This window comes from Mobula birostris, chromosome 12 (assembly GCF_030028105.1).
Source record: "Mobula birostris isolate sMobBir1 chromosome 12, sMobBir1.hap1, whole genome shotgun sequence".
In the NCBI taxonomy this organism is placed as follows: Eukaryota; Metazoa; Chordata; class Chondrichthyes; order Myliobatiformes; family Myliobatidae; genus Mobula; species Mobula birostris.
In genome coordinates, this window is record NC_092381.1 from 106874482 (window position 1) to 106899105 (window position 24624).

A 24624-nucleotide genomic window follows, 5' to 3' on the forward strand; every position below is an offset into this window, starting at 1 on the left:
GACTGACGTGTACGTTCTTCTGCTGTGCATTCTAATGCTATTCATTCTCCTGCAGCACACACAAAATCAAAATCAGGTATAATATCACCGGCATATGTTGTGAAATTTGTTGACTTTGCAGCAGCAGTTCAATGTAATACATAATAACAGAGAAAAAAAGAAAATTGTGAAATACAAGACTGAAAAGGAAGGGGAAAAGTCAGACCAAGAAGGTGGGGGGAGGGGAGGAAAACGTACGAGGTGGCAGGTGATAGGTGAAACCAGAGGAGGGGGTGAGGTGAGGAGCTGGGAAGTTGATTAGTGAAAGAGAGAAAGGACTGGAGGAGGGGGAATTTGATAGGAGAGGACAGAAGACCATGGAAGAAAGGGAAGGAGGAGGTGCACCAGAAGGAGGTGATGGGCAGGTAAGAAGAGAAGGTGTGAAAGAGAAACAGGAATGGGGAATAGTGAAGGAGAGGAGGGTGGGGCAACTACCAAAAGTTCAAGAAATGAATGTTCATCCCATCATGTTGGAGGCTACCCTGACAGAATATAACGTGTTGCTCCTCCAACCTGAGTGCGGGCCTCATCATGGCTGTAGAAGAGGCCGTGGACTGACATGTCGGAATAGAAATGGGTGGCCACTGGGAAACATTCTTCTGTTCCATCTGATGTAATGTTTCTTCTGAAACCGAAATGAAACGGGCATTGATCCTGTTTCTAAATACCTTTTTCCAGCCCTAGCAATCGATGAAAAGGGGAGGAGGTAGAATTTTACTATTTTCTGAGTCCCGATGAAGGGTCTCCTCTTGAAACATCGATTATTTCTTCCCCTGCATAGATGCTGTCTGACTTGCTGAGTTACTGCAGCATTTTGTGTGTGTCTTGCTCGGGATTTCCAGCATCTACAGAATCTCTCGCGTTTAAAGTTTACTATATTGTTGTATCTTCCTGTACTTCATAAAAAGATTGCAGTCAATGAACCACCTTTTGAAGTGTAGTTAAGGTGCTTGCTTTGTTGACAAATATGCAAGCCAGTTTGGACAGCTTAAAGTTGCCAGATAGTCCACACTTGAGGGACAGAGATGTTGGCCAAGGTATGGAGAAAATATGCCCTTCATACTCTCTCTTTGACTAATGTCGTTAAGGTTGAGAACTCTTCCTCTAAACCTTTCCTCTGTATTCATCATCAAGCCTTTCTAAATTCTGATCATTCTCTTGTAATTCATTCCATATAGACACTATCCTCCGAACAAAGAAGTTGCCCCCCCCACCACCCTCACTTAAACCTTAAACCTGTGCTCTCTAGTTTTTGGATCCCTTTCCCTTCAATAAAGACTGTATACACTTACCAATGTTCTTCAAAACTGTATAACCTCTGCCAAAAAGTCAAAGTCTGTCCCGAGCCTACACCTCTGCCAAAGGAGGTGTAAGGTGCTCCTTCCCTCTGCTTGCTGCAGGGTCACCCTTTGGCGAAGTGTACCACTTGTTTACCCCCTGCTCCTCAAAATCAGGGTCACGTGAAGCCATGGGAGCAAGTGGTAGATGGTCGCATGAGCAGCTGGTACATATCACAAGTTCTGGTTATGCGACCACTGACACCAGGTAGACAATCTCTGAAGAGTATTGTTAATGGCTGGAGTCACCTGTCTTGTATAGACACTGCCTAGAAGAAGGCAATGGTAAATCACTTCTGTAGAAACGTTTGCCAAAAACAATCTTGGTCATTGACCATAATTGCCTATGTCATATGACACAGAACATAATGCTGATGATAGCTCACCCCTCAGTCTTCATCCCAAGGAATAAAATCCTAGGCAACACACACACAAAACGTTTGAGGTACTCAGCAGGACAGGCAGCATCTATAGAAAAGAGTAAGCAGGCCAGCTGGTAGCACAATGACATCGGCGCCGGACCTGGGAGCGGAGGTTCCCAGGTTTGAAACCAATCGGGTCCACTCCCGAGTACGCTTTCCATCTGTGCCGGGTTGAATGACGAGATCGCAACTCGACCTCCTAAAATAAAAGGTAAAAGTACTGCGAAAATGTCTGTGTGAGGAGTGGCGCGCCACACAGTGTCTCTCTCTCTCTCTCTCTCTCTCTCTCTCTCTCTCTCTCTCTCTCTCTCTCTCTCTCTCTCTCTCTCTCTCTCTCTCTCTCTCTCTCTCTCTCTCTCTCTCTCTCGCTCGCTCTGCGCCTTGTAAAAGCCATGAAAAAGACATCATCACGTACGCACGCACGCACGCACATGCACAGACTCGCACGTACCAAAAAGAAAAGGAAAAGAGTAAGCAGTCAAAGATGAAGGATCTCAGGCTGAAATATCGACTTTTTTTTCCTTTTCCATAGATGCTGCCTGGCCTGCTGAGTTCCTCCAGCATTTTGTGTGTGTATTTCTGGATTTCCAGCATCTGCAGAATCTCTTGTGTTTGTGAATAAAGTCTTAGCCTGCGCACCCTCTCCTATCACTCAGACCCTCACTTTCTGAGGACATTGTTCTTTGGACTCTTGCCAGTTTATTGACATCTGTCCATAACAGGGCGACTGAAGCTCTACACAATCTTCCAGACCTTGCCAACATCTTGTACACCTACAACATAATGTTCAAACTCCTGTACTCAATTCTGTGACTGAAGGCCTGTGTGCCAAATACCTTCATCACCCTGACAGTTTGTGACAATGCTTTCAGCGAACTATCTACTCGTACTACTCCTGCATCCCTCCATCGCATAGGAGGTACAGGAGCCTTGGGCCCTACACCACCAGGTTCAGGAATAGTTATTACCCCACAACCATCAGGCTCCTGAACCAGTGTGGATAACTTCACTCACCACAATGAGCCTCAGGTCCCACACCACCAGGTTCAGGAACAGTTATTACCCCACAACCATCAGGCTCCTGAACCAGTGTGGGTAACTTCACTCACATTCTTTGTATTATTTATTTACATATTTATTATTCACAACCTGCAGACTCACTTTCAATGACTCTACAACTCATGTTCTCAGTATTATTTATCTAGTTTATTATTTGCATGATTTGTCTCGGCCTGAAACGTCGACTGCACCTCTTCCTAGAGATGCTGCCTGGCCTGCTGCGTTCACCAGCAACTTTGATGTGTGTTGCTTGAATTTCCAGCATCTGCAGTATTCCTGTTGTTTGCCTTTAATTGTATGCTGTGTTCCAGCTTTTAGAAAAGGATAGATTAAGGGTGGCACAGTTTGTGCATAGCCCCAGCAACCCAGTTCATTTCCCATCGTTGTGAAGATTTTGTACCTTCTCACTGTGACCTGTGGGTTTCCTCCAGCATTCCAGGGATGTATGGGTTAGTACAGTAGGTGAATTGATCAGATGGATTGTAATTGGGCAGCACGGCTTGTTGCGCCGGAAGAGCCTGTTACCACACTGTATCACTAAAGAAATGAATAAAATGTTCCTTAGCGTGTTGAGCTGTTCAGTACTGCAAATCACTGTGGTTCAAATTTGCACCATTTTCCCACTCTGCAAAGCAAATATTAGTGGATGTATCATCACAGAATCTGATCTACCTTGACTTCTGCAAGGCTCCTGGTGTTGCATCTGTGTTTATGATGTTTCAAATGTCACCTTGCACATCATGTAGGTATTGGGTTTCTCTGCTGTCTTTCCCAAGCTAAGGCTCATCTCTCCGTGTGTTTGGTTCCAGGCATTTACGGAAACACAGAAGAAAAGACTCTTCTCGTGGAAGCAGCAGATGTTTAAGCTGTTCAGGTCCTTTCCTAGAAAAGCCTTACTGGAGATGCCAGGTGTTCGCCAGAGAAGGTGAGCTTTCCCTGCCAAGGGTAACTTCAGGTATTTAATGACATTTCTGGAAGAGTCTTCCACCTGCTTGTTTTTTTTTGCCAGGAGACAAAACCAACAAGACTAACATCTGCCATTGGGGAAAATACTGAAATCTATTATTCAAATAAAGCAAGACCTTTCAAAAATCTGAAGACAGTCAAGCAGAGTTAACATGGAAACCATTTGATAAGCTCTCCTCTCTAGAATTCCTTCCTCTCCAGCCCTTTACTTTCCAACCCACCTGGCTTCACCTTCTAGCTAGCCTCCTTCATCATTCCCTGCTTCCTCCCACCTTTTTATTCTAGCATGTTCCCCCTTCCTTTCCAGTCCTGAAGAAAGGTCTCATCCTGAAACATAGACTTCCTGAGATTCATTTCCTTAGATGCTGCCTGACCTGAGTTTCTCCAGCATCTTGTGTGTTGATTCGATGAACTTGTTAGCATTCTTTGAGGATGGTTCTTTTAAACAAAAAAGAAGTGACTGTGGTGGAGAGTTGGGGGTGAGGAGGACTGAGTTGGGGAGGGGTTGTCAATAGATTTGGATGCCAAAGAGTATTTGATAGGGTGCAATGTCAAATATTACTGTAGAAGTTAGGAATAATATACAGTATCGGCATGCTTATTATTATTTTTTATTTTATAGAAATACAACATGATAACAGGCTCTTCTGGCCCCCAAAGAGTCTGTACCGTCAAATTGCACCCATTTGACCAATTAACCTAGTAACTGGTACGTCTTTGGAATGTGGGAGAAAACTGGAGCACCCAGAGGAAACCTATGTGGTCACAGGAAGGACATACAGATTCCTTGCAGAGAGCACTGAGAATTGAACCCCAGTCGCTGGACCTGCAAAGCATTGTGCTGCCATTCCACCCCACCATAGTTACTGGACTAACCTGCTGAACTAATCCGAAGGTTTTCAATGGTTCGATGGTTCAATTTAATATCAGAGAATGTATACAGTATACAACCTGAAATTCTTACTCTTCACAGACATCCATGAAACAGACACAAAAATCTAAAGAATGAGTGACAGAAAAATGTTAGAATCCCAAAGCCCCCCTGCCCCCTCCCGTGCACAAGTAGCAGCAAAACATCACCCCTCCCTTCTCCTCCCCCTACTTGCTTCAGCAACAGCAAAGCCTCTAGAGTCCATCAAAAACCACTGTCCATCCTAAGAGTGCGACATCTCAACAGGCTCTCCCACTAATGAGGGGGAGAGAGAGATGTCGCTGCTGCCATACCGAGAAGGGAGACCCACAGCTCACTGTTTCGATGTTACAGTGTGCAGTGACGCTTATTGGAGTTCTGCCGACTCGAGAATCAGCAAACACTGACTCAGGGAGAGTGATAGATCGTTTGAGTGCAGAGGCCTGCTACAGCTGTGCCAGTTGTCTCGGTTTCAATCTCCCATGATGCTGATCTAATCAGGAGTCTTAGTTTTTGCTTTATACTTGGCACATTTAACATGAATGGAAAGGGGAAATATAGTGGGCAATACAACCAATTATTTAGGCACTAATCTGGATCCTATAGAATGCTCTGCCACTAAATGTTTAAAGTTCCAGAATATTCAGAAAGAATGTTTTGTAGCAAATTGGATTTGAATCTTACAATCACATCTGTTTGAATCTGTCAGTGAAACAGGCACACCCAAACTATGTATTACCTGATTCTCCAAATTAATGAACACCACAGTTTGATACTATTTATAGGATAAATGATTGACATTGAGAACAAAAGATGTATTCATTTAGGTGAGTTTTTTTTAATAAGAAGTGAGTTTCAAATGCTACATAACGTTTACTGCCATTCAGCATATTATAATTAAAATGTAAGGGTCTAAAGCACTTGTACCAGATCTATTATGCCAGCTTTGATTTGTCCAGAAGGTTTTCTAACCAGAGAAATTGAATCCCTGTTGCATTGGCAGTTCAAAGCCCTGTTATGACAACAGCACGATGAGGTTAGAATGAGGACTATCAGGAGGATGTAGGACAGTGCAGCACAGGGACAGGCCATTCAGTCCGCAATGTTGTACCGAACCCAATCAGAGTCTGGTTTAATACCACCAGAATTCTGTTGACTTTGTATCAGCAGTATATTGCAATACATAATAGAGAAAAAAACCTGTGAATTATACTGTGTGTGTGTGTGTGTTCATATATAATTTATTTATATATAAATAGTTAAATAAGTAGTGCAAAAACAGAAATAAAAAAGGTAGTGAGGTAGTGTTCATGGGTTCAATATCCATTTTGAAATCTGATGGCACAGGGGAAGAAGCTGTTCCGGAATCGAGTGTGTGCCTTCACACTTCTGTATCTCCTTCCTGATGTTAACAATGAGAACAGGGCATGTCATGGGTGAAGGGTCTTTAATGATGGATACCGTTTTTTTGAGGCACTGCTCCTTGATGTCCTAGATACTATAGAGGCTAGTGCCCATGATGCAGCTGACCCAAGTTGAGAACTCTCTTCAGCTGACTTCGATCTTCCGTAATAGCCCCTCTGCTTCCCCCCACCATACCAGATGGGGATGCAGCCAGTTAGAATGCTCTCCATGGTACATTTGTAAAAATTTTCAAGTGTTTTGGTGACATACCAAATCTCCTGAAACTCCTAATGAAATATGGCTGCTGCTGTTCCTTCTTTGTAGCTGCATCGATATGTTGGGTCCAGATTAAAACCTCAGACATATTGACTCCCAGAAACTTGAAATTGCTTACTCCATTTCTGATCCCTCTATGAGGAATAGTGTGTGTTCCCTTGTTTTACCCTTTCTGAAGTGCACAATCAGATGTTTGTGCAATCTGAAGGTGAGTGCAAGGTTTTTGCTGCGGCATCATTAGTAATCAAGCGGCCAGCGAAACTAATCCCTTCTGCCTACACCATGTTCATATCCCTCCATCTTCCTCACATTCATGTGCCTATCTAAATGTCTCATAAAAGTCCCAATGTATCTGCCTGTACCACCATTCCAGGCACCCACCACTCTGTATATTTTTTAAAAAACTTGTCCCTCACATCTCCTGTGAATTTACTCCCCATATGAAATGGTTTGGGTTCTCTGCCTGCCTTTTTTAAGGAACCCAACTTGAGGATGATTCATTCTATCCCAGACTAATGCAGGTTTGGCCAGTTTCCTAAAACAAAGAGTGCAAAAGTGACTTTAATGCCTTTTGGTTCTATTACATTTCAATGAATTAATCATTTCTAATTCCTGAGGTGCCATCTCTGCTGAAAGTCGAGTGCACTATGAAAGGAAATGCTGCAATCATTTCCTTTGCTCGGTATCACGAACGACATCATACAAGTGGCACATGGCCATTTATACTCTTGTGTTACTACGAACAATTCACACACAGTAAGCTCCGTCTAACAAACTTTTGTATTAAGACCAAGGAACAAAATTGGGTCATTTGGCCCATTGTGTGCTCTGCCGTTCCATCACGGCTGATTTATTATTCCTCCCTCCCTACCCCATTCTCCTGCCATCTCGCTGTAACCTTACTAGTCAGGATCCTATCAACTTTCGCTTTAAATATACCCAATGATTTGGCTTCCACAGCCGTCTATGGCAATGAATTCCACAGATTCACCATCATCTGCGAAAGAAATTCCTCCTCATCTCAGTAATAAAATGACATCACTCTAGACTCCACAACCTGTAGAAAACAGCCTTTCCGCCTCCACTATTTCAGGCCTTTCAATCTTCAATTGGTTTTATTAAGATCCCCCTATCCTTCTAAACTCCAGAGCCATCCAGTGCGCCTTGTACATTAACCCTTTCATTCCCGGTATCATTCTCATGAGCCTCCACTGTGTTAACAGAATAGAAGATCGGACAGTATAACACAAGAACAGGCCCATCAGGCCACAATGTCTATATGATCATGATGCTAGATTTATGTCAATCCCATCTGTCTGCATGTGGTCTATATCCCTCCATTTCCTGCAGGTTCACATTTTAAATTTTACTTATAGATATGCAGTATGAAATAAGCCCTTATAGCGCTTTCAACTGCGCCACCCCAGCAATCCCCTGATTCAATCCTAGCCGAATCATGGGACAATTTACAATGACCAATTAACCTACCAACTGGTACGTCTTTGGACCGTGGGAGGAAACCAGAGCACCCGGAGGAAACCTATGCATACAAACTCCTTACTATCTAAATGCCTCGTACAGTGCTTCCTTGTGCAAACCTATACCCTCTGGTTCAGTTGGAGGAACAAAACCTTGGATTCCGTTTGGGTAGCCTCCAGCCTGATGACATGAATATTGATTTCTCAAACTTCTGGTAATACCCCCAAGCCACGCCCCCCCCCCCAATTTCCCATCCCCCTTTCCCTTTCTCACCTCATCTCCTTGCCTGCCCATCACCTCCCTCTGGTGCTCTTCCCACTTTTTCTTTCTTCCATGGCCTCTGTCTCTTTCACTAATCAACTTCCCAGCTCTTTACTTCATCCCTCCCCCTCCAAGTTTCACCTATCACCTGGTGGTTCCCACTCCTCTCCCCCCACCTTTTAAATCTATTTCTCAGCTTTTTTTCCTCCAGTCTTGCCAAAGGATTTGAGCCTGAAACGTAGACTGTACTTTTTAACGTAGGTGCTGCCTGGCCTGCTGAGTTCCTCCACCGTTTTGTGTGTGCCCCTCTGGTTATTTGACATTTCCACCCTATCTGTCTTTTCTCATAATTTTATAGACCTTTGTCAATTTGTCCCTCAGCCTCTGACACTCCAGAAGAAACAACACAACTTTATCAGACCTCACTGAATTGGTGCATTGCCTAATCTGCCCACGTTGGACTGTTGGCCTAGGTTTGTGCTGGGACATCCTGCTGTTCGGCCCATTCCGGGCTGTCTGTTGAGCCACTCAGTCTCTTTAGAAACAGGATAGACATTCTGGCTCTAGATTTCCTCAAACCCTTGAAACAGGTGAAAATGTGGGATTAAACGATATTTAAAATTCTGTTTACGTTCAAATTGGCCATCCGTATCGTCTGTGCTCCTCTAACGGGAAATGGCTCACTAACCCTGCTGTGGTAGAACATACTGTATATGTGGGGGAGCTTTACAGGAGAGGATTCAGTTCTGAAATTTGGGATACCTGTTGCCCCAGTAAGAGTGAATGACGGGAAAAGTAAAACCATTTTAAAAAAAAACAACGTGGAGTTAAGGATCTCTTGATAAAATGTGGCTTTAACAATGCCACTCATCATCATCTTAAACCCTTCACCAACAGCAGCTCACTAGAGTCCTCTGTCCTGGGCCAGAGGTTAATCGATCCTGTGGCTTCTGCTTTCACCACACAACTTCATAAGTCTTCTGTTGGCATTTCTGCAGCGCTGGGTTTTTAAGGGATGGGGTTGCTAGCGCCAAGCCCAACCCTCCTGTTACCGCAGCTGGGTTTGGAAGCGCCACAGCGGAGTTAGTGCCGCTCATACTGCCCAGTAAAGTGTTGTCATTCATTACACTCTCAGATTTGTGCTTGTTTACAGAAACGTTTTTGTGCTCTTGTTTTCCAGCTGGGGCTTTGGTCAGTCCAGTTCCCTCCCCACAGCCGGTTCTGTGGTTGGTGGCCTGAACCGACGAGGCCAGCGGCCATTCCAGGTCCCTCCAAGGGGTCTTTCTACAAACCGCATGGGTCTGATTGGCACATCGGCTGCTAATCTGGGTGGTGTTTCTCCAAGGCACACACTTAACCCACTGGCAAGCCAAGGCAGGCAGGTTAGTGTGTTTATTATGAAGTAGCGTTTGTGTGCAAAGTGAATACATTTGGAAGGTCTGTTTTGATGCAGATACTTTCAGTTTGGCTGAACCATTCACCAGGTTAATCTCATAGTCTGAATTTCAAATTAGGTTGTATTTATTTATTTATTCAGAGGTACTGCATGATAATAGGCCCTTCCAGCCCACTGAGCCCAGCTGGAGTTTAGAAGAATGAGAGAGGGATCTCATTGAAAAATACTGAATATTGAAAAGCCTAGATAGAGTAGACACAGGGAGGATGTTTTCAGTAGTGGGAGAGTCTACGACCAGAGGGCACAACTCCAAAATAGAGCGATAGATAAGTACAACACAGAACAGGCCCTTCAGTCCATCTAGTCTATGCTGAACCATTTAAACTGCCTACTCCAATCTACCTGCTGCTGGACAATAGCCCTCCACCCCTACAATCCATGTACTTCAATTAAATATTGAAACTGAGCTTGAATACGCAATTTGCGCTGGCAGCTCATCCCACACTCTCACCACCCTCTGAATGAAGAAGTTTCCCCTCACTTTCCCCTTCAGCTTTTCACCTTTCACTCTTAACCCATCTCTAATTTTAGTCTCACCCAACCTCAGTGGAAAAAGTCCAGCTGCGTTTACCCTATCTAAACCCCTCAATTTTGAATGCAATGACAGCCCTTTAGAACGGAGATGAGGAGGAATTTCTTCAGCCAGAGAGAGGTGAATCTGTGGAATTCATTGCCACAGATGGCTGTGGAGGCCAAGTCATTGGATATATTTAAAGCAGAGGTTGATAGGTTCTTGATTAGCAAATGTGGAGAGGGTTCAAAGGAGGTTCACCATAATGATTCCAGGATTGAAAGACTTATCGTGTGAGGAGCATTTGATGGCTGTAGGCCCATACTCACAGGAATTCAGAAGAATGGGGGTGACTTCATTGAAAGGCCTCTATAGAGTAGATGTGGAGAGGATGTTTCTTACGGTGAGGGAGTCTCAAACCAGGGAACAGGGCCTCAGAATAGAGATGAGTCCATTTAGAATGGAGGTGAAGAGGAATTTCTTTAGCCTGACAGTGGTGAATCTGTGGAATTCATTGCCAAGTCATTGGATATATTTAAGTTAGAGGGTTTTAAATTGTTGATTAGTCTGGACATGAAGGGATAGAGGGAGAAAGCAAGAGACTGGGGCTGAGGAGGAAATGGAGCAGCCGTGGTGAAGTGACAGGGAGAACCCGATGGGTCAATTGGCCTACTCCTGTAGTTCATGGTCTTGTATGTTACTGTGAAAAGGCAGAAAAATGGGGTTGAAAGGGGAAATGCATTGCGTTGAATGAAGTACCAATGAGCTGAGTGTATCCACGCTCAGAAAGGAATTCAAGTTCTGGGATTATAGCTATCGAAGAAGCTCAGGTAACCAAGTTTTATCATTGATAACCCTGTTTTGTGTGACTGCAAGGATGTATGATTATGTTCTTTCAACGGATAATATTTAAGCTTCTATTGAGAGGAAATTCAACCATGCTGAGCTAAGCACATCTTCCCTTTCCTAACAGAACCTGTGGTTTGCCAATCCTGGTGGCAGTAATAGCATGCCGAGTCAAAGTCGCAGCTCTGTGCAACGAACCTACTCTCTCCCTGTGCACACCTCTCCGCAAACCATCCTGATGTTCCAGCAGGCAGGTTTGTAGCTGGTCAGCTTCTGATCATCTCTTCCTTCTTCTCTGGAAAGAAATAAAGAAATGGCAAAGTTTTAAAATACTTGGAGATCCTGTATCAGAATTAGAACCAGGCCAAATATCACCAGTATGTGTCATGAAATTTGTTGTCTTTGCTGCAACAGTACAATGCAATACATAATGCTAGAGAAAAAAGTTGTGGTTTACAGTAAGTATACAGTTGCAAGGAAAAGTTTACAGACCCTTTGCAATTACCTGATTTTCTATATTAATTACTCATAAACTGTGGTCTGGTCTTCATCTAAGTCTCAATAATGGGCAAACACAATCTTCCTAAACTATTAACACAAACAATTGTACTACTTCTTGTCAATACTGAGAACACCATTTAAACAATCACAGTCTAGGTTTAAATAAGTATCTGAACCTCTGGGGTAATGCCTTCTACAAAAGCTATTTGGAGTCAGGGGTCCAATCAATGAGATGAGATTAGAGGTGTGCAGTGTAGAGGTACCCTGCCCTATATTTTAAAAAAAAGACACACAAAGTCAGGTTACTGGCAGAGCCTGCTTTTCTCGAGATAGATCAGTTTATGTGCACCATGCCTCGATCAAAACAACTCTGAGGACCTTAGAAGAATTGTAGAGATGCATGAAACTGGAAACTACAAAAGCATTTCTACAGACCAGAGTGTTCATCAGTCCATAGTAAGAGAAACTGTCTACAAATGGTGGAATCTCAGTACTGTTGCTACTCGCCCTGGGAGTGGGTGTCCTGCAAAGATCACACCAAGAGCACAACGTGCAATGCTGAAGGAGGAGACAAAGAACCCAAGGGTAACAGCAAAGGACCTGCAGAAATCTCTAGAACTTGCTGAAGCCTCTGTTCATGTGTCCACTATAAGAAAAACACTGAGCAGGAGAAGTGTTCATGGAAGGACACCATAGAGGAAACTGCTGCTCTCCAAAAAAACACATTGCTGCATGTCTTAAGTTTGCAAAAGACTATCTGGATGTTCCACAGCGTAACTGGGACAATCTTCTGTGGATAGATGAGACAGAATCCAAACCTTTTGGGAGAAATGCACACCGCTATGTTTGGAGGGAAAAGGGGACTGCACAGCAACACCAAAACTTCATCCGGACTGTGAAGTATGGTGGAAGGAGCATCATGGTTTGGAGCTGCTTTGCTGCCTCAGGGCCTGGACAACTTGCAATTGTTGAGGGAACAGTGAATCAAAATTGTATTGAGACATTTTACAGTAGAACGTCTGGGTAGCAGTCTGTCACCTGAAGCTTAATAGAAGTCCAATAATGCAACAAGATAATGATCCGAAACACAAGAGTAATTCAACAGAATGGTTTAAAAAGAAGAAAATTCATGTTTTAGATTGGCCAAATCAACGTCCAGACCTTAACCCAATTGAGCTGCTGGGGCATGACATGAAGGGGACTGTTTATGCAAGGTATTTCAGAAATATTGATGAACTAAAACAGTTTTGTATAGAGGAATAGTTTAAAATTCCTCTTTGCAATTGTTCAAGTCTGATTGGCAGCTGCTGGAAATGATTGGAGGTTATTGCTGCTGAAGGAGATTCTGCCAGTTTAAATACAAGGGTTCAGGTTTTTCCCAGCCTGGACTGAATGATTAAACAGTGTGTTCAATAAAGACATGAAAAGTACAATTGTTTGTGTTATTAGTTTAGGCAGATTGTTTCTCTATTATTGTGACTTAGATGAAGATCAGACCACATTTAATGAGTAATTAATGTAGAAAACCGGGTAAATGCAAAGGGTCACAAATTTTTTCTTGCATCTATGTATGTGTGTGTGTGTGTATTTTTTTTAAATAGTTAAATTAGTGCAAAAATAGAAAAAAATAATTAGTGAGGTAGTGTTCATGGGTTCAATAACAATTCAGAAATCAGATGGCAGAGGGGAGGAAGTTCTTCCAGAATCGTTGAGTGTGGGTCTTCAGGCTCCTGTATCTCCTTGCTTTTGGTAGCAATGAGACAAGGCATGAGCTGGGTGGGGGGTGGGAGTCCTTAATGATGGATGCTGGTTTTTTATGGCATCAGTCCTTGAAGATGTCCGTAATACTACGGAGATTAGTGCCATGATGGAGCTGACTATGTTTACAACTCTTTGCAGCTTATTTTGATCCTGTACGGTCGCCGCCCCCCCCCCCCCCCCCATACCGGATGGTGATGCAACCAGTTAGAATGCTCTCCACAGTAGAAGTTTCCGAGTGACAGACCAGATCTCCTCAAGCTCTTACAACAGGAATTCTGCAGATGCTGGAAATTCAAGCAACACACATAAAAGTTGCTGGTGAACGCAGCAGGCCAGGCAGCATCTCTAGGAAGAGGTGCAGTCGACGTTTCAGGCCGAGACCCTTCGTCAGGACTAACTCTTCCTTCAGTTAGTCCTGATGAAGGGTCTGGGCCTGAAACGTCGACTGCACCTCTTCCTAGAGATGCTGCCTGGCCTGCTGCGTTCACCAGCAACTTTTATGTGTGTTGCTCGTCAAGCTCTTAATGAAATATAGCCGCTGTTTTCCTGCCTTTGTAGCTGCATCAGTATGTTGGACCCAGGTTAGATCCTCAGAGATATTGACACCCAGGAACTTGAAATTGCTAACTCTCTTCACTTCTGATCCCTCTCTGAGGACTGATGTGTGTTTCCTTGTCTTACCCTTACTAAAGTCCACAGTCTGTTCTTTTGTCTTACCGACGTTGAGTGCAAGGCTTTTGCTGCAGCACCATTCACAGAGGGAATGAGATGTTCCATTGTAGAGTAGAAAGTTGAGAGGTTTTAGTTTGATATTGGGGAATCTGAGGAGATGTAGATCAGATGAAAATCTGCACCAGAAAGCTAATCACATGCAAAATGCTCCGTGCATGATCAAACTGTATTTGCACCTTCCAAGGGACTCAGATTTGTTTCACCCAGAAAGAACGGCTGTTAACATCACTGGAAATAAATCCCAGAATACTCAGCAGCCTTTGACCACAGAAACGGAAGGACAGGACAGATTTTGGTATTCACTGTTTTGGTTTACTAAGGTTTTTTTGCTATTTTACCAGAATGTCAAGTGCCAGTGACGGAACCGGAGATTAACACGAGATTGGAGTCCCTTTGCCTCAGTATGACAGAGCATGCCTTAGGAGGTAGGTCTTCCACCATGGATTCCACCTTGAATTCTATGGGCTGAGTGGAAATCACTTGGGAAAAGGATGTATGTTGTTACTGCCCATCAGAATTTGGGATTACACCATTGTACAGAAAGTTGACTGCATCAAGCATAGACACACTGGATAAAGAAGCAAGTCAGAAGCTGGGTGCTCAAGTGTCTCACTTGAGCACCCAGTCATTCCTCATTTCACTCCTCAGTCATTCCTCCATCTGTAAGGTGAAGTGATGTGAATATTCGCGGAAACTGTTCATAGTTACTCTACCATCCAGGGCAGGAAAAAAGCACTGTCACCCTAAATATTCACTTCCTGTAGTGCTATGTATAGAACACACCACAGTTACTTACTGGGGTCTCTGACAGCCGCTACTGAGGAGGGTGCAGATGAGGAAATCCTTCACCTGCACATTCACCTTCAGATTTTCTGCTTGGAAATATTGATTAGGGGACTAAGTGCTGGAGCACCACTCCTTCACTAAAAGCTGCAAAGGGTCAAAACTCCAGTTAATCATCACCATATTGGCTGGGCAATAAATGCTGGTAGTGTATTTATGGGAAAATTGTTGTGGTGTAACGTCACCTCAATGAAGATGTAGAAGTCCTAAAGGGAAATTGTAGTGACCATAGGATAAACGAGCTTTATCTATGACTTGCGTTTGGGGAGATTGTTACAATTTCTTGGGTATTCTGAAGATATTAACCTACAAGGATTGGATCTGAATGTATTCAACATATACTAATGTTACCACAATGTAGTTCTTTCTCTCTTCGCTTCACCACCACTTCCAGTTTTAACAGATCAGTGGGAAGCAGAGTCCTGGAGCCACACAGCAAGCAAACAGGTCCATCTGGTCCATGCTGCCCACAGCAGTCTTGCCTGCTAGTGTCAGTTGCCCACATTCAGTCCGTCTATGTACCTGTCGTAATTTTGGAATTGTACCTACCTCAACCATTCCTCTGGCAGCTCATTCCGAGTACTGTGTAAAGAGGTTACATCTCAGCTCTCTTTTACATCCGTCCAAATGACCCTCCAGAAGCCATCAGATTTGTAAAGATTGAAATCTATTTTGTAGCAACAGTGTATGTGCTGCTGTAGTGGTTGCACACCTGAGGACCAAGCTTCCTCTGTGAAACCCAGAATGCCAAGACTTGCAGGGACATACATTACTGTGCAAAAGTCTTAGGCACCCTGGATTTTTGTTTAACAAGGTTTCAGGTGGTATGGCCTCCACAGAGCCCTGATCAACCAAAGTCTGCAGAAGATCTGTGGCAGGTTCTCCCAGGTACCTGGAACAACATACCAGCTGATTTTCTTATAAAACTGCACGACAGTGTACCGAAGGGAATTGATGCAATTTTAAAGGCAAAGGGTAGTCACACCAAATTTTGATTTGATTTAGTTTTTTTTGCTGTTTATTGCTCTTTATAGTAATTTTTTGATATTTGAAACTTTTCATTAATTTTGAAATCATTTTTGCATTACAGAATTTTTTACATGTGCCTATAATATATAGGCACAGTACCATACAATATATACTTTAAACTTCATTTTTAGATGTGTTCCTTCAGAGCCAGCTGTAATAATAGATTAAACAATTGCTATTGAGCCCTTAACTATTGGTTAAGGGAGTGTGAATTTGATTGGAGGAAAAAATGATTTTATACAATGCTAATGCTTTGGTGATAATTTGATCTGAAAATGGCTCTTCAATATATAGGTTTCAAACTCCTGCAAGTGCACTTCTCACAGGACCTCTCCTTCCAGAACACATCCTACACAGTCAGGAAAACTCACCAAAGCCTCTACTTTCTGAAGAGAGCTGGAGTATGCACATCAATACTCACATTGTGCAGATGCATGGTAGAGAGCATCCCAACATGCTGCATCACTGCATGGTAGTGAAGCTGCATTGCAGCAGACAGCAGGTAGTCAAAACTGCCTAATGCATCATCAGCCTCTCCCCTCCCCCCCCCCCCCCCCCACATCAAAGACATATATACAGAAAGGTGCTGGAATAGGGCCAGTAATGGTGGCATTGTGGTTAGCAGAACAATTTACAGTACAGGCAACGTGGGTTCAATTTATGCCAGTGCCTGTAAGGGGTTTGTACCTTCTCCCTGTGACTGCATAGGTTTCCTCCAGGTGCTCTGGTTTCCTCCCACAGTCCAAAGATGTATCAGCTGGTAGGTTAATTGGTCATTGTAAATTGTCCTCTGATTAAATCGAGGGATTGCTGGGTGGCGTGGCTCATATCTCAATAAATAAATACCCTGTTGTCTCATTCCCATCAGGGAGGAGGCTATGTAGCGTCCATGTCAGGACCACCAGACTCAAAAATGGTTCTTCTTCCAAAGCATTAAGGCTGATCAACACCTCCACCCACTGACCCACCCCACCACACCCCCAGCCACCACTACTTTATCATTTCCTGTCAATCACCTTATGTACAGAGTACAGACACTCCTGTGCCTAGCGTCACTTTATAGACATAGTCAATTTATGTATATAAGCTATCTTATATGTATTGTGTTGAGTATTATTGCATAGATAAAACCCATTTGTCAGGTGGCAGAGGCAAGTTTAGACAAGAAACAGTAGTGATGGAACTGTCTTACAGTGATACCGCTGACATAATTTCCTTTCACTTTAACAGATGGAGTGGACAAGACGTCAACTATTTAGTCGGCCGTATTCCGCTTGTGAACACTTGTTGAGAGACTGACATTACACAACAGCTGCAGGAAATGCCACTGATGTTTGATGGGGTCACTACACCTTACAATGTATATTTTCGCTGATCTTTATTTAACCTCAGGGGAATCAGACTGAAAGCCAAACTAGTTTCAGTCTGTTTCCCATTATATTTTTTACTTTAACTTTTTTTTCTTCAGTATCCATCTGGTTAAAGGTTCAGCACCGGTACAAATACATTTAGCTCAACTTAATTTAAAAAAAAACTGGGAACTAATATGAAATTAGTGATTGACAGTGCAAGGTGCTGAGCAGTGCTCATGACAGAGGAGAGACGGGAACTCTTGGACTGATATAATGGTCTTAATAGAAACCTGCATGCGTTAATTACTGTGTGGTCATTCAGGTCTGGTACCGATGCATGCAGTACTTAGCAGCCGTGCAGATCTGGAGTTTGTCTGTCTGTCACTAATTTAACAGAAAATCTCTGGTCAAAGTGATGCAAGCAAGTTAACCATTTAAGAAATTTAAACTATCTAAGAGATGTTCTGTTCTGAAGCACGCATTACTAGATAAACAATGGTTGCATTCGCGAAACAGCTCCAGCATATTCATTGAGGGGCTGAAGAAAGTGGAGAAAAATAACTGACATTTTTTCTGGGGTTATATCTGTGCATTTGTGCTTGTATTGATGGCAAAAATACATTTACACAACTCTAAGTTAGCACTGTTTGGACTGAATTTACTCTTGTACTTTATGGTTGATATTGTATGTCCAATTTCTACGCTGTGGACCTGTAACAGGAGCCAACTATCTCCTTTTCTTTCTGATGCACCCCTCGCTTCTCGCTGCTTTCCCATCCAGCCCATCCTGGTTGCTTTCAATTTAACTGAGATCTTGAAAGAGTCTTACCCCAGAGCATTTGGTTTACTTTGGAATTCCGTGAAGGCTGCCGTGATCTTTCTGGAAAAGGGTGGCTGATTCTTGGAACACCAAGCAAGAGATGCAGACCCTAGTTGTAATTTCCATAGCAGTGTAACAGTTTGGGGGAAAAAAAGTCCCTGTATTGGGTTGGCTGGTGATGCTTTAAGGAGCAACACCGAGAAACATGGATAAACAATCTGCAGATGGTCTGGGACTGAATCCAATGGTTGAACTTAAGCGGCTGAAGGATTCTGTCATTGACCCATGAGACAACGTCAGTCCTTTCAAAGCATAAAGCAGGCAATGCACTCCCTTCCCCCTTCACCTGTGTCCCACCGTCTCCCTGATTCTTTACGGCTTATCACTGACATGTTAACCCCCTGAAACCCAGAGTGAAACTTTTTCATTTCCTGAACTCTTGTTCTTGTACCAGAGCAGCAGAAAAAATCTTTCTACCAAGGTCTTACAGATCACCTGTAATGTATCCAACCCCAGAGAATGCTCCCACCCACATGTCGTTGAACAGCGACATGCCAGGGAAAGACCAACATCTGCAGGTTCACTTTGGCAACCAGCAAAAGGCATTGGAGAGAGAGAACGTGTTCACTGAAAAATTTCAAGCTGAAAACTTCCACTTTCTGTGTTTGCATCCTAAATGCAGAACTGTCTGCCTAAAATTGACGTGGATGTTTCATATTTGCAGACAAGTTTCTTCTTGTGCCTTTGCTTTGATGAGAAGTGTTACTACATATCAGTGGGAATGTGGACTAATTAAGCCAAAAAATCAGTCTTGCCTTTGAACAATTTCTCGCCCCAATTAACAAAATGCAACATGTTACCAAGGAGAAGAAAGTTCTTCTGTAATGATGCTTTCAGAACACGATATTTCTTTTGATGTAAAGAACGATAAACTTTTTTTGCTGGAAAAAGTTAACAAAGCAAAGTATTTGGGAGTTGTGTATTTGTAACTTCCCAGTTGCTTAGTTACATTTAAGAGTTCATGGGTCATAACTTTCTAGCATGAGGCACAGAATGGGGGAGGGGGGTGTGTATGTTCAAAGAAAAATGGTTTCATGTATATAGTGAACGTATGTATGGAAAAGTGAGAATAATTCTTGAAAGGGTTTCAGTGCTATAAGGGCCTGTTTATATGAATCACTTTTTTTGCCTGGAGTCTTGTGGCTTCAGTAGTAAAAGGACTTTTATGTGTTTACATTTTAAGAGGGAAGAGGGGGCATGTATAACACAGGCATGGCTTTAAATGACTTTGGATTTCAGTGGTTCTCGTCAAGAGAATTATTCCAAATTTGTCCATTTGGTAAGAAGCTGTCATCTTGAAGAGGCGTGCACAAGGCGGCCATCTCAAACGATCAAACACTGTGTTGTCTGGGCTTGGTCAGTGATACCATGATGGTGGGAAAGGATTGCCCTCACCTGCCGGCAGAAATCCACTTTGTAAAAGAAAAAGGCAACTATAGAATTGGAGAGCCACAAATTTATTTCTGTCTGTTTCACAAATAATCCACTTGAATGGGACGCCAAGTCATCCTACACATCTTCATGCTCTTCAGTCGCCAGGCTCCTGCAAAACCATTTGCTTTGCTGATTTCCAGCATCAGCAAACTGAGATACATTTCCTTTGCAGCATTCAAACAGAAGCATAATTTTGACAAAATTCCACATTAGCACGAAGAATCTCAGCTGAAACTTGTACCTTCAGATCTGAACTGAGCACAAAATGCGTATTAGCAACAACCCCTTCTTCTACCCTGTTGCAGAGTCACATGGATTGTATTTTTGAAGTTGATATAACAAATACCACGGGGACTTTATTTTAAGCCAGGGTTTATACCTGAGAGTTGGTCTGTTATTCCAGGCAGCATGCAGAGTGCATAGATGCTCCTTGTCTTTTCTGTTTACCTTGTGGTTTATCTCGACTTTGACAAGCATTCAAAAGGCTTTGTCCGTCTTAAATATACTGGACACAGAACTATCCTCTAAGCAAGAATGTCCCCACTTCACTTGCCCTTTTTTTTGGTACTTAAGCTCCTCTCATTCTGTGAAAGTGAGATGCCCTTGGTGTTTTCTGTCCTTGTGTCAGTGCATTTAATTGTAGAAGAGTTGTCTTTTAGTTGTTTTGCTTGCTTGCTTGCTTTCTGGTAAAGGGTCTCTCGCTGTTTTCTGTGCTGGCCCTCTCTACCTGTGATAGTCTAGACTCCAGTTGGGTGCTGAAGTTGTTTCTTTGGTACAGGGAACCCTAGCCCAGCTGTGTTAGAGCATGTTTACACTTGGGTCTGTTTAAACATGCACCTCGATAAATTATTTAAATTAGGCTTCCATCAGTCTCCACTGAACCAGTACATCTTGCCATGATTTCTGTTAAATGTTATTGAAACTGGAAGTGTGGCTGGTTCCTGGAAGAATGCATGTGTTTGGCAAACATCTTCCAAACTGCAACTCAATGTTACAAACTCCATGAAAGGACTTCACTCTTCAGTTAGTTTTATTTTTCTCCTTAAATGAGCTGTAACTCTCATCCTGTGCTGCAGCCCCTGCATTGTAAGTGTGCCAGAACAGTGAGGCTATCTGAAGCTTGCCTCTTGGGTTGTCCCAACTCCATCAGTTCTGCCCCTCTCCCTACACGTTGGACTCCAGTCACTCATCCCTGGCTCGCCAGCATTGTCACCTCCGGCCGATCTGTCTGCAGGCTCTAAGGTCTGACCTGTGACCATCTGGGAAAGAAGGACACGAGGCTGCGTGATCTAACATCCTCAGCTGAATTCAAAGCTACAAAACTGAGGACAGCTACCCAAGACATTAATCTAACCCTTTCCACTAACTAAAATACTTTGTTCGTTAAATGTTCTGATCTGTGGCAAAGTTGTTGATGCTACAGGTCATGACTAAACTTTGTATAGGTTTAATATTCTATTAATAGTTCTCTATGAAGGATTTGCTTTTCTTCTTTGGAAGATAAAAGCATACAGGCAGTGGTGATTGTCACAGAGAACAGTTTAGGGGAACACTTTGCCTCCTTTGTAATGCAAGGTAACATCCCATGGCACAGCTCATTACATTTTCAGCAAAAAACACTTTGAAGTTGGAATCTGATGAAAGATGGGCTGCTTTTCTGTCTGGAGAATTCCAACAGCAATCTTGAATCACTCGATCTGTCACTGAGGAATTGCATAGCTCTGTATAATCCAAATTCAGTTATTTACCTTGCTGCTTTTGGCCTGTCCGGGACTAATATCACCCCCCACACCCCCACACTCACTCTCACTCAGTATCAAGGTTCAACACATGCTGGCTTTCATCCTGACGGATTCAGCCAGTATTGTCCCTTCTCCCTATTCAGTCAAAGCAAAGTGAGGACTAGGTTTATAAATAGCCCACATTACTGTCTCGGGTGTATTAGTGAGTGTTGGAGATTTTTTTTAGGGTATCAACTGCTGCACAATTGATGAGGTGCTACTATAGCAACAGTTTCCTGTTTCAGTGCAACACAAAGTGAGCGATTTGAGCAGCCCTCTCCCTCCCATGTGGTTCAGTCCTGTTCACACATCTGTACAGCACAAGCTGTGGCCTGTGTGCTTGAGGGTCTGGTGTGTATAGGCCCCTTCAGGGAAGCAGTGCATGGCTCTAAGTAACGTCATCCTGAGCAAGCACCTGAGTCTTCCCATTTCATACCTTTGCAGCAGCATTTAGATTATTTAGCTGGTTGATTAAAACACTGCTAAAATCTATTTGTAATCTCTAGTTACAGGGATATCTGTTTTCCAGTATCCTGTGTTATCCTGTATAAAACACACTGGCTTGGAAATCAGTGCTTTGTCGTTTTGGTACTTTTAAATAATTCTAAACCTGCTGAAGACAGCGATTAAAATGTATGAAGTTTGAGAGGTTTGATTAACACCCAGTTGGTTTGTCTGGAATTCAAAATCTGTCGACAGTAACTCGGACGGGATGGAATTCTGTGACTTCCTTCAGTGGATGCCAAGCTGCACCTGAGTGATTGGCAGGGCCTATGTACTCGCTCCAGGAATGGACTGGGGAGTGGACTACTCTGGAAACCCTCTCAGAAGTATCTTTTGTGGGGGGGGGGGGGGATGCAAGTCAAGAGGATTTGCCCGCTTTTGACTTCTAGATGTGACTGGGTTGTGTGCCTTTTGTACTGTGCGGTGTACATCAAGCAGGGCATCTGCCTAACTGTAGATTCGGGGTTTAAGATCTGGAATGAGTCACACCAGATGGGGGTCTAAGCCAAAGTCATTTAAAGTTTGTTGTGTTTCAAACTTCACCCTTTTTTTTACAAGCTACGATACATGTTTAAAACACAAGTTAAGTAACCTTTTTTTCTATTACACGATTATTATTAAAAAGCCTTTGCAGCAGGTTTGCTTCCTCGTGTAAAAGGGAAGTTGTACTTCTCGAGACAGAATTGGATGGGGTATGGGAGGGAGGGGGGGCTTGATGTATAAAGAAATGGTGGAAATACCGAAGTAAAGTTGGAGCTGGTGTTGAAGAGATTGAGGTCTGTAGCAGCGATGTTTGCTGCTGGGCAGGGAGGGGAAATCTAATAGCCAATCTTTGGAATATGCCTGTTCCTTAAATATTTACTTTTCCAAGACCGGAACGGACTCATTCCTGGTTTCTAAGGTTTCACTTGTTCCCTTTCTTTTAGCACCTTGGCAATCAAATGTGTTGGGAAAATATCCATTTCTGGGAGGGCACTGCTGAACTGTGGGGCCTTTTACCTCCTGCATGTAACTTCCAGTCCTGGATAACAGGCAACAGGTTGTTTCATTGTGGTGTAGCCATTCATTTACCTCTGCCCACTCTCAGCCTGATTTAACCCCGCAGGATCCTGTCTTGTTCAGGATGCTACTGGTAACTGCACCTCACCCACAGAAATCAGAGCTGTCACAAGTGTGATACCTCAGCTGCCCATGGGCTGGTGGTAGTTCTGAACTGAGTAATTAACAGGCTTCCTAGACCTCCCAGTCAGTTTCCTTCAGTCCAGTAAGGGCCAGTTTGGGTGTCGGGTGTGAATAGTGTTGGGCCAAGCCGTGCCACCCACAATATTCAGCCCATCTGTTGACACTTGCCCATTTGGTTATCTGATCAACTGGCTGGCTGCTGTACGACAAGAAGAGAAATAAAATATTACTGTTCCAGTCGTTACTTTGTTTTGTGTGTTGTTGGGGGTGGTGGGGAGAGAGAGTTCAGTTCCTTCTAGAGATGCAGTGAAATTTGGACTGAACGACTTTCTGTGGAATAAAACTTAAAAGGCACTCCCCACACCTGTTCTTTTTAAATTTAAAAAAAAAATTGAAACAAATTGTGAGTTCTTTACCCTTGTTGATTCTGGAATTTGACCCTAATATTATTAATTTGCTAAACTTCAAAAATATCCACCCCTATGCAGGCTGAAACCTCTCCATGAAACCAGGAATCTCAGCTCTGGTGTAAAGTTATGACATCCCTTTGTGTTCTGTCTGATGCCACGAAAATAATTTTCTTACTAAACAATAAATATGCAAAAGTGAGTAAGTGTTGCAGTTTTCTTTTCTTTGCTTTGCCTGCACTGTCCTGTTTTTATTTAAAGACTGCGGCTGTCTGTTTGGTCAGTTTTAACCTTGGCCTAAATTTCAGATGCTTTCTGTTTTCTGATTCTGCCATGGCTGGGGTTGAGGGGGGGAGCACTTAGGGACTGAGGACTTGTCTCCTCCACTTTGACAAGCACGTGGAGCACAAAGAGTGGGAAATAAGACATCACTGAAATTGCCAGATTTAAAACCACTGAGGTTCGTTAAATTATTAACAAACTACCAGGGAACCTGAAAACAACTACAGGGAGTTAGGAGAGAAGCAGGACCACAAGGGTAGTAATGTCGGGATTACTACCTGTGCCACGTGACAGTAAGTATAGGAATAGAATGAGGTGGAGGATAAATGTGTGGCTGCGAGATTGGAGCAGGCGGTAGGGATTCAGATTTCTGGATCGCTGGGACCTATTCTGGGGCAGGTGTGACCTGTACAATAAGGATGGATTGTACTTGAATCCCAGGGGGACCAATATCCTGGCGGGGAGGTTTGCTAAGGCTATTGCGGAGAGTTTAAACTAGAATTGCTGGGGAGTGAGGAGGAACCAAACTGAAGAGACAGGAAGCTCACAAATCGAGAAAGCTTGTAGACAGTGTGAGAGGGAGACAGGTGATACAGAAAGGATACGCTCAGACATGGCTTGAGATGTGTCTATTTTAATGCAAGGAATATCATGAACAAAGTGGATCAGCTTAGAGCGTGGATCAATACTTGGAGCTATGATTACAGAGACTTTGATGGCTAGGTGACAGGAATGGCTTTAGATGCTTTAGATGTTTCAGAAGGGCCAAGGAGGGGAGCAAAAGAGGTGGGGGCATGGCACTGCTGATCAGAGATAGTGTCATGGCTGCAGAAAAGGAGGAAGTCATGGAGGGATTGTCTACTGGGTCTCCGGGTGGAAGTTAGAAACAGGAAGGGGTTCATAACTCTACTGGGTGTTTTTTACAGACCACCCAATAGTAACAGGGACAGCGAGGAGCAGATAGGGAGAC

General features: G+C 43.3%; 1 protein-coding gene across 3 annotated transcripts in view; it reads left to right on the forward strand.

Moving 5' to 3' along the window:
- The window catches only part of LOC140206163 (protein Smaug homolog 1-like), a 127118-nt gene extending 103544 nt beyond the window's left edge, over positions 1 to 23574 (forward strand). For all 3 annotated transcript variants that reach the window (XM_072274409.1, XM_072274410.1, XM_072274411.1), the window contains exons 9-13: positions 3667 to 3782; positions 9334 to 9535; positions 11094 to 11220; positions 14302 to 14385; positions 17063 to 23574. In XM_072274409.1, coding sequence (XP_072130510.1) covers positions 3667 to 3782; positions 9334 to 9535; positions 11094 to 11220; positions 14302 to 14385; positions 17063 to 17091 — 558 coding nt within the window. In that variant the 3' untranslated portion in view covers positions 17092 to 23574. The remainder of the gene's footprint in view (positions 1 to 3666; positions 3783 to 9333; positions 9536 to 11093; positions 11221 to 14301; positions 14386 to 17062) is intronic.
- The last annotated feature ends 1050 nt before the right edge of the window (positions 23575 to 24624 follow it).